The sequence below is a fragment of the Stigmatopora nigra genome, chromosome 6 (genome assembly GCF_051989575.1).
Source record: "Stigmatopora nigra isolate UIUO_SnigA chromosome 6, RoL_Snig_1.1, whole genome shotgun sequence".
Lineage (NCBI taxonomy): Eukaryota > Metazoa > Chordata > Actinopteri > Syngnathiformes > Syngnathidae > Stigmatopora > Stigmatopora nigra.
Genome location: NC_135513.1, coordinates 4,450,355 through 4,463,469, shown reverse-complemented (window position 1 = coordinate 4,463,469; position 13,115 = coordinate 4,450,355). Strand labels below are relative to the sequence as shown.

Sequence of the window (13,115 nt, the reverse complement as noted above, 5' to 3'; positions counted from 1 at the left end):
CAGCCTGTTTATAATCACCTTGATTTACTGATTGTGTTTTGTAAAGTGTATTTAACAATTTTTGACGCACAATAGTTTGCCTCATTAAGCTGATCTCAGCTCTGCATAAATTAGTTTTGCCAAGTGTTTCCATTTAAGCAGTACAAGATACACCGCAAAACATGAAGTCCTTAAATAATAGCACTTTATATAGTAATAAGTATACACAGTATAAAGCAAATAATATGCTCCACCCTCAAGAAGCGACGCCCACCGACTGACTCGCTGATTATACAACAAAGATAAGCAAATTCCTCATAAGTCCAAAGACCTTTTATCACTATTATAATTATTGCAACAGCAACTACTTAATAAAACCACACGTTTAGTAGGATCTGTTTCTCAGCAATGAAAGCAATGAATCAAAATTGGTGAGTGCATTTGATTTTATTAACTAGGAAATTGTAAAGTGTCGTATACTACTTCATTACTACTCAAACAGCACATCTTTACCTGTCTTTTTTGACAACAATGTCAATTATAACTGCGTTCGTGTCATTTTGACTTTCAAAAGTTCCGTATTGCATTGACTCTTGCGTGCCTTTTTATACAAAACATTTGCGCAATTGCACACGTGAGCACTCTTTTGTAAATAAACAATATATACCACTGTCTATTACACGTGTTTGTGATAGAAAGAAAGTTCATAGAAAGCTTAATGTAGCTATTTTTTAAGTCCAATTATGATTTTTCGAGGCTTCCACGTAACTGATCACATTAATTTCCCTTTACTAGTTATTAAATAAGAAAATAAACTTAAAATTCAGCCACCTACTAAAGGAAATACAGTGTTAAGGCTTTCCCTGTTTAAGATTGTCTCTCATCTCATTTTCTGAACCACTATTTCCTCATTAGGGTCGCGGGGATGCTGGAGCATATCCCAGCTGACAACCATGTACACTCCCACCCATACCTAGGTGCAATTTAGAGTGTCCAATCGGCCTACCATCCAAGTTTCTCGAATGTGGGAGGAAAGCAGAGTACCCAGAAGAAACCCACGCAGAGATTTTGTGCTAATGTTTAATTACTATTATTCTTAAGTGTGGTATTTTTGTCTTCCAGGTCAAAATGCATTGCAGGGACATCACTTCTACTTGTGCTGTCAGCCTGTCATTGCGGCTGGGCCACACCCGACACATTGGCTCCAGCTGAGGTTCGGCAGAACAATGGCACTCTTTATGCAGCCTGTAAAATGAGACCAAGTTCCTCACTGGCAAGGGGTTTGCCCAAAATCTATGGCCAAGTACTTTTCAGGCAGGATTATCCTCAAGGAAAGCTCCGAGTCCTTCTCCGCTTCCACGGATTCCCAAATGGGAGTCCACCAGAGCCCAGGGCCGTACATATTCATCAGTATGGAAACCTAAACCAGGGCTGCGAGGCCACCGGTGGACACTACAACCCACTGGGTGTCCACCATCCCAATCACCCTGGAGATTTTGGACACTTTGTACCCCAACATGACAAAATCAATACAATCTTTGAGTCCGAGGCCACGCTATTTGGCGGTTTATCCGTGCTTGGAAGAGCGGTGGTTATTCATGAGAAGAGGGATGATTTGGGACTTGGTGGAGATGCTGCGAGTCTGTTAAATGGAAATGCAGGACGCAGGCTTGGATGCTGTGTTATCGGGATTACAACCCCTAATCTCTGGAATACATACTATAGGCAGATCAATTGGCGTACGTGGCGACTTTAAATGATCCATATTGCAAAAAAGTCCATTTAATGGAGTCGTTACAGTTTCCACATGTACTTAGCTTACTGAATATATATATATATATATATATATATATATATATATATATATATATATATATATATATATATATATATATATATATATATATATATATATATATATATATATATATATATATATATATATATATATATATATATATATATATATATATATATATATATATATATATATATATATATATATATATATATATATATATATATATATATATATATATATATATATATATATATATATATATATATATATATATATATATATATATATATATATATATATATATATATATATATATATATATATATATATATATATATATATATATATATATATATATATATATATATATATATATATATATATATATATATATATATATATATATATATATATATATATATATATATATATATATATATATATATATATATATATATATATATATATATATATATATATATATATATATATATATATATATATATATATATATATATATATATATATATATATATATATATATATATATATATATATATATATATATATATATATATATATATATATATATATATATATATATATATATATATTATATATATATATATATATAATGTATCTGACATGAATTTATATAGTGAAACATAAAATTGATAAGTCTACCTAATTACTTGCCTGTAGTGCTGAATATGTTTGAAAAGTGCTTTATTTTGTAGAAATAAATACTACAAGTTCTACTAAGACAAACCCTGTTCAACAATTAGTGCTTTCATCACACAATGGCCAGTGCTGGTAAGTGAAATACAATAAGGTGACTTCATTGTCCCAAAAAGAAAAAAAAAAAAAAAAGAAAATAAAACCCCTGACCTCAAAACTTGGAAGCATGTGTGCTAACTGTTCACCATAGCGCAACCCAGCTCAATATCTCAAAGAAAACGAAAAAGCGTACTTTACTGTTACCAGATTAATGCTTGCATAATGACAAAAATCACCAAGTGGATTAATGACCATATTAAGGAAAAATAACCAAAGTACTCCAACTCTATTATATCTGGGAGTGCTTTTTATGCACTAGATTATACCCTTCCCTTAAATGTTCATGAATATTTGGTCAAATTTTGTGCTAACAATAACTCATTTTAAATATGAAACCCAATTACCTAAAAAAATACCCAAACTTTTTGAATGCTTTGTAGCCTAATAAGTTTATAATAGTGATATTCAGTTGCTTTTTCTAAAATAAGAGTAATTATTAACATGACTCTGCTTTAAAGCACTGTAATTCTATATTATGTTTCCTTTAATTAAAAATAAGTAGTAGTTGAGTAAATAGCAGCCTCTAGAAGTATTCTGGAATGTGTGGAAGCACAACTGTTAAGCTCATTTTAAACATTCACTCATTCTTCCATTTTCGCAGGGGGTGCTGGAGCCTATCCCACCAGCCAATCATAATCTTTTCAAGCAGAACACACCAAATTGTTAGTAGTCTCTATCGAAATCTCTTCATCTCGCCGACTGTCCTGCTCTTTTTCAAAACTTACCAATGCCTCAGCATGTGGTGAAATATGGGTGAGTTCTTCCACGATGATGCATTCGGTTTCGACGGTCTCGCCGCTGTCTTCATCTCCATCGTCTCTTTTGGGGTTGATTGTCAAACATGGCCGCTCTGGGGGCTTTGACAGAAGGGATGTGCTCACGTCCACTGTCGAGGAGGCTTGATCGCCTGCTTCGTCCTTGGATTGCTCCTTTTCCTGAAGCTCGCTGCTGCTTGGCGAGCTCATTTGAGGGAGAGATGATTCCTCTTCAGCTGAGGGGGATGACAAGGGCGGTGTTTTGGGGAATTCTGCTTGAGTTTTCGTCACTTGCATTGGCTGCCTTGATAAACTCTGCTCTGTCTCCCCTGTTCATAGAAAAAAACATTTAAAAAATCATTCTGTAAAATGAGATTATTCAACAAACATAAATACGCCTCAAATTCAGGAGATTTCCCAGAGCCAATCACGTCATTTTCAGGCAAACGGGTGACTCGGATTAAACCCGAATGCAAACAATTGCGATCGGGACATCCCTTGTAAAACTGCTAACCTGCTGTAGCTGGCGGTAGAGCATCGCACATGTCGGCATCTTTACATTCTATTGTGAAGGAAAACAACGTTGAGTTTTTAAATAATTGAATGGTAACAAGAGGGAAAACAAATCTGAATAAAACCTACTTCCATTTATCCCCACAGAGATGTTATAAGTGAGGCCTTTGGGAGCAAAATATAAGGAGAAGAATTAAGAGCATGATTACAAGCTATGAGACAAAGAGCACTTAGAAATAATCAATATCGTTATGTTACAGATAGTAAATTGACATTTAATTCTGCACCAACCTGGCAGATTCCACAACCCGGTTGTCTCCAACGTTTTTAGCTTCTTCTCCAATTCTGCAACTCGAGTCCCGAGAACCCTTAGAGAGAACTAATCTGTTAATAAAAATGTTTCTGAAGCCTGGAAATGTGTAAAAAAAAAAGTGGTTGTTACTTGTTGATTTGCCGCTGATGCTGAATCAGCATGTTCTTCTCGTGGATGGTCTCCAGGAGAGCGGTGGCTAGCGACTTGAGGTCTGAGATTGACTGCGCGGTGACCGGAAGCGTGCAACCGCTATCTTCACACAGTAGTTCTTTCACTAGATATGACACATGTGCCAGATATAGTGGTGAAGATAACATACAGGTGTTAAAGACGGTATATTGGAGTCATGCTGTAGTGAAGCGTGTATGACATCACACCTTGTTTGGCTGACAGCACCCCAGTGAGCGCACTGCTGTTTGGCTTTCCGCAAACTTTGATATTCTTCCGGGATTCCAGTGCACTCTGTAAGGAGTTTTATTATAATATTATATGTAACTTGCTCAGTTTGTTGAATATTATTCATATTTTTTGAGGGGTTAAACATGTTTTGGCTCAATGACATTTCTTGAGCATACCAAATGCCAAAAATCATGTTTCCTAGTTGGTAAAGATAGTTTTGAGGTTCTGCGACCCCTTTTTCGGGTGGAATTTACCAGGGTCACATACAAAAATAAAGGTCAATATTATCTAATTATTGTATCCTTTATAAATATTTTTATTTAGTTAATAAAGCTTGTAATATTGTTGTTTTTTCTCTCTTTGGTTTATTATGATTCCAATGCCACAACCTTCGATTTGAATGCAATAAAACTGGACAACAAATCGAGTTTTCTTTCTCAAAAGTCTGCATTTCACAAACAAACCTTTTTTTTTTTAATTTTGTGTGTACACTTAATAAAACAAATGGATAAAGGTACCTTGTATTTCCCCAGATTTGTCTTGAGCAAAGTCACCTCCTCCTGAAGTTGACATAAACGATCATTCAAATACCTAAAGAAGTCAAAACTTCAGTGATCTGGAGAACCTTTCAAAATTTCATTTTTTTTCCCTCAAAAAACAATAACAAACCTGTTCTCCATGCAGAGTGCATCTATATCCAGAATCCGAACATCATTCCCAACAATGTGGTTCATTTCCACATTGAGGCGATGAGCCTTTTGCTGGAAGACGTCGCGCTCGGCTCGTACATCCTGAAGCTCGTCGGTGAGAGACTTTACATTGTGTTCCAGCACCTCATTCTACAGCACACAACCACAACTTCTGAGTCCATTTCGGTCGACACTCGAACACGAGTAATCAGTTCTGCTCACCTGCTCCCTGGCTCTTTCCAACTGTCTGACCAGGTCCTCTCGCTCATGTGCTGGGAAATGACGAGCCCCCACCTCATCGTCTCCCAGTCTTTGTTTGGTGATAGTCATACGTAATAGCTGCGAAATAACATACACTTTACCCCATTTGAAACTCTTGCATTTTCCTTGAAAGAATAAGCGAAACATGTTTTAGAAAAAAAGAGTTCCTCTCCCTTTAAGCTTCTCTATTTTTTCTTGCAGATTGATCCAATGTGTTTGAAATATGTGCTTTGACTATCATACACATACCTTATTGTCACCCTGTGCTTCGACCAGTCTTTGCTTGACCTCCTTTACCTCCTCAGAGAGACGCTGGCTTTTTTCTCTTGAGTCTCTCAGTAGTTGAGCTAAATTCACCTAAGGATGCCACAAGCTGGTCAATGGAGAGCTCTCCGACACCCCAAACTTCAAATGGACGTGGACTACTAAACTAATTTGTGTAATGATGTAATTACTACAAATAATAACTTACTTGGTTCCGCTTTTCAGGGGGCAGAGACAGATCTCCATCCTTTAATGTGTGGGTATCATTCGGGTGAAAAGAATGAAATTGGGTTAAAGCAAAGTTCATGGGTGGTTTATCCTGACGATGTCGGAATATCTTACAATGAGTTCTCGGTATTTCTTTTTTAGTCCCTGGTGGCGCTCACGAAGCTGGTTGGCCATCAGCTTGTACTGATCCCTCTCCTGTTGGCATGTATCCAGTTCCTTGGATAGGATCAGAAGAGCTTCTTTCTTGCTTTCCAACTTTCGTTTACAAATCAAAAACTGAAAAGGGGTAGATACTGAAGTCATTATAAAGCACATATTTCCTTCTAAGAAAAGTAGGTTGACAAAGGAGGATCATAACACGTTTATAAATCCAATGTGAAAAAACAGGGTGAACATGAATACAATTGGATAAGCTTCAAATCAACCTGGTGAGGATATGGGATGGATAAATGTTCAGGTTAAGGATGACAAAAAATAAGGTACAGCATTTATGGTTTTGAATTAGGATCCCCTGTGTGGGTGCGCACTTATTTGCCAACCAATGCACCACTGCAATAAACATAAATACGCATCACGGTTTCAAGATACGAAAGATTTTCCATCACACGTTACATTACAGTTGTTAAAATAAAAACACTTCCTTGTGCACCTGGCCTGCAGGCATAGGAGGGCTACGATTAGAATGTAGACATTTACCTGGCAATAAGTTCAAATAAAAAATTCTCTATTTTGATTTAATTAAATTATTTTTTGTTCACGTTCGCTCCAACGAATTTAAAGGGTCTCCTCAAACGTCTTTACCTCGTTAACCATCCCCTGCCAGTCAGCACCGCTCCTCCTGGTCGGATCCATCGTTGATGGTGAAACACACTGATGTCAAGTTGTGACTTCAAATGTGTATTTTCAGCTCAAAATACTTGTGCGACGCTTTATGCCAAACACGCAGATGACTTCAACGGAAGGGGCAGGGGCATTTGCAGCCCAAATGTGGCTAGATGCGAAAGATACGAGTCGGTGGCGTTAGTCATTGGTGGCCATCTTGAAGCGGTGGATTTTTCTGACAGGCTATTTTGCAGCAAATGTGATGCACATTTGAAATCAGACAAAAAATACAGGTAAAATTTGGTTATAATTGTTCTTCAAGACATGACAAAATGATCTCAATCTACTTCATATACATAATGCAAATGTTTGTAATACATTCAACAATTAGACCAAAGTGCAAAAAACTCAAAGTTTTGCATAATAGAAGTATATAACGAAAGCTGTGCTCTTATTGTACAATGAGCAAAGCCATACACTGTATAAATTTAAAGCAGATTATGTTATTGCATTAACATTCATATATAATGAGGCAAGAAACCAATCGGCTTGTTAGACGCAGTTAGAAATTTTGTTGCTTGCCATGGAATTCCTCTCCAAATCAGCCATACCGCAGGAATACTTTCATATTTTATACTACTGGATTCAGATGCAATGTATATATTTTGCATTATAAGCTTAGATCTACTACAACATGCTCAAATACCATGGATTTGCCCTTAAAGCTGGAAGAAAAGATGAAGTTCCTGCGGTCAGTGGTGACCACAGAAAAGGACCGTGGGGATTGCACGTAAATTTCCTTAAACTTTTGAAAGGTTTTGGTCTCCGTGTCCCATAAGTAGATTTGCGTGAAGGAATAATCGCTGCCGAGAGCCAGGTAGTGTCTGCCCGAGAAGGATAAAGGCTGGATGACCATCGCCCCTCGAGAAGGAAGGGCTTGGATCTCAGTGAACTGCTTACTGGTCCATTTGAGTATTTTGGAGTCCCCGATGTAGCAAGTCATGGCCAGATACAATTCATTTTCCACTCGGAAAGATTTGACAGCCACCACGTCTTCGGCATTTGGGAATTGATTATGAACCATGAACTTCAAGGTGCTTTTGTTCCATAGATAAATAATGGGTGATTGTGAACGGCTGGCTAAAATGAGGTAGGATTTTCCATCCATTTCAACATACTCGGCATCTGTATCACGGAACCATTCATGGAGGAACTGGTAAGTGTAGAACCCAGTTTGGTTTTGAGCTGATTGATCGGTCCACTTATAAAGAGTAGACAGGCCTGCTTTGGAGCTATCGACTATCAAAAAGTACCACTCACCATCCAGGCGGAAGACTTCAATATCATTTGGTTTGGAGATGTTGAGCACTTCAATGGTTTGAAATTTAGTGAACTTGTTCTGTTGGTCGTCAAACCTGTAAATATGGGAACCTCCAAAGAGCTGGGTGACAATGATCAAAACATGTTCGTCGACCAAAACAGACTTGCATCCGACGACGGATTTCCCTGTGGAAAATCAGATCTCTCAAAAAGAGTACAATCACAATAGAGCCTTTGAGCAACCTCTCTTAAAACGGATGAGGTCCTACCTGATATGTTGTCAAATTTTCTGAAATTCATTTCAATGTGATCCCATTCCATGACCACACAGCTATTGGAGTTGGGTGCAGCCATTGATACATAGATGTCCTCCTTAAAAGTGAAGATATCTGCTGACATGGACTGAATAGGAATGGACTGGTGACGCAGAAAGTCTGCAATGGAATAGAAGTGGAAAATAAACAAGTGCAGCTTTGGGTTTCCGCTTTCCTCCCGCATCCGCCAAAAACATGCATGGTAGGCTTAGGCCTTGGTGTGACTATGAGTTGGCCACCAATTTGGGCTGTGGAGTGGGCTACAGCACCCCTTGCAACCTTTATGATGATACACTGTGTCGAAAATGAACGAATGAATGTTATTAAAACATGTAAGCGGATTGAACACTGGCAACAATTTCAATTCAACAATTCTGGAATGAAAAACAATCTTTTCAAATATATCTGCCATAATTATTCTAATGGGTAGATTCTAGGCTGAAGTTCAAATAATAAAATTTTTCGGCCATATCACATCAAACCATTTTCCTTATTTTGAATTATTGTCCCTACAAACTGCAAGTGGTTAACCAGTTATGTAAAGCGCAAAAGCACTCACGGTTGTCCAACTAAATTGGGCTATTTGAAGAAGTGACCTGTGCAGGCTAAGGTTATGCTGAATTATTAAACACTTGAATTGATTATTTCCTTTTCTTTCTCTCTCTACATACTGTGCATGTGTCAGCATTCCACTGTTGGCTTCATTTTTAGTTTACCTGTAGACATGCATTGTCCTTCTCCGATGGGGACGTCATTGAGGCGCTTGCCCTTCATGTCGTTGGGACCTGCACAGAGGACGTCCGACACTGTGGCGTTGGTGTTTTTCAGCCACGTCATCAGCCACTTGTTCTCACAGTTGCACTGGAAAGCATTCCCACGCAAATCTCTATCAGGGGATACAGCAAAAATGAAAAAATACATCTGAACTGGTGTTCAAAATACTTTTACAGTACTTAAAGGCTTTGTAACACAAATGCAGCCTGACTCAGTTGAATTAAAAGCAAAGAAAGGAAGACACACACACACACACACACACACACACACACACACACACACACACACACACATACACAAAATGCTTACTCACAGTTCCAGCAATGAATCCAAGTCAACAAAAAGATCTCTTGGCAGGGATGCCATCTTGTTATTGGCAAGGGATCTAAACACGAGCCCCAAAGAGAGAATATTCATGTCGGCACACAGGCCTGATTTTATTTTTAATCGCAATATTTGAATTTTTTTGTCTTACAGATGCGTCAGATCCCGCAGACCACGGAAGGCCCTTTTGGAGATGGTTTCAATCTTATTCCCTTCAATGAACCTGTTAAATAAAAAGCATGATTCCAAAATGATTTACTCTCATGTAGTCACGATCATTAATTACTCTGTTAAATGATTAGTACTTACAAATATTCCAACTGCGGAAGACCGAGGAAAGCATCGTCTTTAATTGTCGTCAAAGAGTTTGCATTTAGAAGCCTGCAGAAAAGGAAAGAAGAAATGAAGATCTCATAATAGAGCATTCGTTACCTTAAAACCCACCTTAGGTTTCATTCAATAATCATAACAATGGGGAAATCAGTGACAAGTCACAAATGTACTTACAGTAGCTGCAGAGATGGCATGAGTGAAAACATCCCTTCTGGGATGTCTGTAATGGAGCCATTTACGATGCTCCTGGTGGGGAATTTTAGGACGTTATTAACATTTTTTTGTTAATTTTATACAAGGCACATGCAGAACAACCTTCATAATAAATTAATCAGAAAAACAGATTTAAAAAAATAATTTAAAAAAACATCTTACAAATAAATACATCACAAAAAAACAGAAAATAAATAATTTAGTATAACAGAGTTAAAAATAAATATAAAAAAGGTCAAAGCTTTTGCCGTACATAATAACCAATAACCATCTTAATCCATACAGTTTGTTTAAATACTGTAAAGCCGAGACATGTTACTTACAGTGAGTTGACGTCACTCGGGACAGTGCGCGGGACGTGAGAGGTGCCGACACACATGATGGTCTCCTTGGTGCACGAGCATCCTGAAGGACATTTAAAATTCTTTTTCCATTTGTTGGCACTGCAGATACAGAGCAGCACAAAAAGGAAGAACAGAACCCTCTGCATGGTTCTCGTCATTTAGCTCCCCCGGTAGATGCTCTTGTTGCTGTGTAATGAGGAAAAAAAACAGGAGCAGCTTCCTTTACCAGCTGCCGTTTATCCGCGGCTAGGGCGACATCCAGAATGCAGCGGTAGAGGACACACACTCCTGTCCTGACACAGACTGACACGCTGATGCTGCGCCCCCAACACAACAATGTTGATGAACTGTAATGACAAGTCATGGAGAAAAAAAGTACATAAGAAGAAACAATATGGAAACCATTTCTGCTATGAATTAATTTGAGGTTTTGAATAATAAGAAAAATGGCGTGTTTGGAGTGCGGCCCGGCGGATGAGTGATTAGTTATTCGGCCTCACAGTGGAGGACCTGGGTTCAAATCCTGGTCGGTCCACCTGTGTGGAGTTTGCATGTTCTCCCAGGGCCATGTGTGGGTTTTTTCCGGGTACTCCGGTTTCGTCCCACATTCCAAAGACATGCATGGTAGGCTGATTGGACACTCAATTGGTCCTATGTATGATTGGGAACGTGAATGGTTGTTTATCTCCTTGTGCCCTGTGATTGGCTAGTCCGAAAGTCAGCTGGGATAGTCTCCAGCACCCCTTGCAACCCTAGTGAGGACAAAGTGTTTCATACAGTGGCTGGCGTAAGTCACGACAGCCCTGCATCAATCATTGCTGTTTTTAGCCTCGGCGTGCTAGTCTTAATACAATGTGGGCACGTGTGGGCCGAAAGCAAGTCCCTTAATATTTTGTTGTTGAATACCTTTCAATGAGATGGATGTTTCAAACAGCTTTTGTGTCAGAGGCAAACACCAACAACTGCTTTATCGTATTATTCGTCTTTCACGCTCGCTTTGACCTTTGACACCATGCATGCTGTTACATTTAGCTCATGTCTCGAATGCCTGCGCACTTTATGAAAGTCACCCTGTTATTTACATGGACAGCAGTGATTGCTAACCTTTTTCAATTCCATTCATAATATAGTCAATGTTTTATACCACTGTGTGTGTTATTTTTGGAATACCGGCTCACAATAAATACGCTAGTAAGTCACCCAAATTATGTTTTTCTACACCATAAGGCACACCTTTGATGAATGGCCTATCTTAAAATTTGTTTATTTATAGGGCACAGTGGATTAGATTAGTAGTGGAGGATTGTGTTATATATATCCAATAGATGGAGTCGTCGTAGAAGTAATAGTAGCAGAGTTGTGTGATACATCAACTAGATGGAGTTGTGTTAAAAAGAATTTTATTAAATTATTAACCAATATTGATCAGTATATAAGCCGCACTTGACTAGACTTTTGAGAAAATTGAAGTAATTTAGTTGCACCTTATAGTGTATAAAATACAGTAATTAGTTTGCAACCATGAGCAAATATGATTGGAAAATTGGAAGGAATATTCCATATGACTGGTCTTTGAGAGTTTATCACCTTCTGGGAGACATTTGTCAGCTCTTTGAGAAGACAGACAGCTGTGTGACAAACAGTTGTCAGCTCTCCACATCTGCAAAGCTTATTTACAGCTTTTCCAGCCACTATTTTTACCTCAGGTACACGTTGCAAATCGATTCTAGAGTGTGACCCTGTTTCAAATCCACATCTAATGTTTGCAAAAACGTCTCCGATGATGATGGATGGCGCTCATGATTGTACACCTGCTGTTTTAATGTATCCTTTCTAAGAAACCGATCTGCACACGTCTTCCTTTTAAATAGCTACCACAGTGGATGTTCTTTACAGAGGTCGCTTCAACCTGTACTTGCTCACATATGGGCACGCATAGAAGAACCTTTAATAGCTCAGTACATGTGCTTTGCTTCCATGTTAGACATTGGACAATTCCTCTATTTTTTCTTGTTTTGCTGTTAACAATTCCAGTCAAACTGATGATGGATTTTTCAGTTTTAGTTGAATAACTCACCCATTAGTCATGATGAAGTGTCATCAATGCGTCTATATTCCTGTACTTTACACACAATACCTATATAAAAACATACAAATGCATTTTAAGCATAATGAATGAGACAGGATGAGAAAAAGGACTGGTGTTAAAAGATTCATAATGGTGACCCCTACCCTTGATAATGTGTCCGTCACACTGAGCAACTGGCGGCTCTGCCTCACCCTCCTGCATACCATCCGTCAGGGTTTTGACTTCAAAATAAAAATAAAAATAAGCTGCATCTTAGGTTAGAGCGGGGGTCAGCAAACATAGATTCTGGAGTCGCGTGTCCCTTAAAACTTATTCAAATACGTTAAAAAATCGGGTAGAGAAATGTATTTTTTGTTTTAATATACTTTCTGTAGGAGGATAAACATGACACAAACATTCTTAATGTCCCCAATGCTGTAAGAGTGTGTGATATGATGGTGGGTCCTCCCCTAAACGGTCACTCCCTCTCCTCCCTCCCCCTTTGCTCCTGGCTCTCCATGCCCACGACCTGGCAACGGGCAGAGTTTTCCGTCCTGTGTCGGG

General features: G+C 38.3%; 3 protein-coding genes across 3 annotated transcripts; 1 reads left to right on the top strand and 2 right to left on the bottom strand.

The window, feature by feature from the left end:
• Positions 1–261: 261 nt before the first annotated feature.
• On the top strand, positions 262–1,819 carry LOC144198196 (extracellular superoxide dismutase [Cu-Zn]-like). Its single transcript, XM_077719096.1, has 2 exons — positions 262–410; positions 1,102–1,819. Exons 1-2 carry the CDS (start codon positions 388–390, stop codon positions 1,733–1,735), a joined length of 657 nt encoding a protein of 218 aa, XP_077575222.1. The 5' UTR covers positions 262–387; the 3' UTR covers positions 1,736–1,819.
• Positions 1,820–2,489: 670 nt separating this feature from the next.
• On the bottom strand, positions 2,490–7,023 carry LOC144198073 (coiled-coil domain-containing protein 149-like). The gene is made up of 13 exons (XM_077718883.1): positions 6,841–7,023; positions 6,154–6,315; positions 6,020–6,058; positions 5,797–5,904; positions 5,509–5,625; positions 5,267–5,436; positions 5,116–5,188; positions 4,576–4,660; positions 4,328–4,472; positions 4,177–4,253; positions 4,015–4,050; positions 3,887–3,934; positions 2,490–3,701 (listed from the first exon to the last, which is right to left on the bottom strand). Exons 1-13 carry the CDS (start codon positions 6,889–6,891, stop codon positions 3,259–3,261), a joined length of 1,554 nt encoding a protein of 517 aa, XP_077575009.1. The 5' UTR covers positions 6,892–7,023; the 3' UTR covers positions 2,490–3,258.
• Positions 7,024–7,149: 126 nt separating this feature from the next.
• On the bottom strand, positions 7,150–10,810 carry LOC144198108 (leucine-rich repeat LGI family member 2-like). The gene is made up of 8 exons (XM_077718962.1): positions 10,463–10,810; positions 10,101–10,172; positions 9,903–9,974; positions 9,745–9,816; positions 9,583–9,654; positions 9,212–9,381; positions 8,451–8,615; positions 7,150–8,367 (listed from the first exon to the last, which is right to left on the bottom strand). The coding sequence occupies exons 1-8, from the start codon at positions 10,639–10,641 to the stop codon at positions 7,532–7,534; spliced, it is 1,638 nt and encodes a 545-aa protein (XP_077575088.1). The 5' UTR covers positions 10,642–10,810; the 3' UTR covers positions 7,150–7,531.
• Between the last annotated feature and the right edge of the window lie 2,305 nt (positions 10,811–13,115).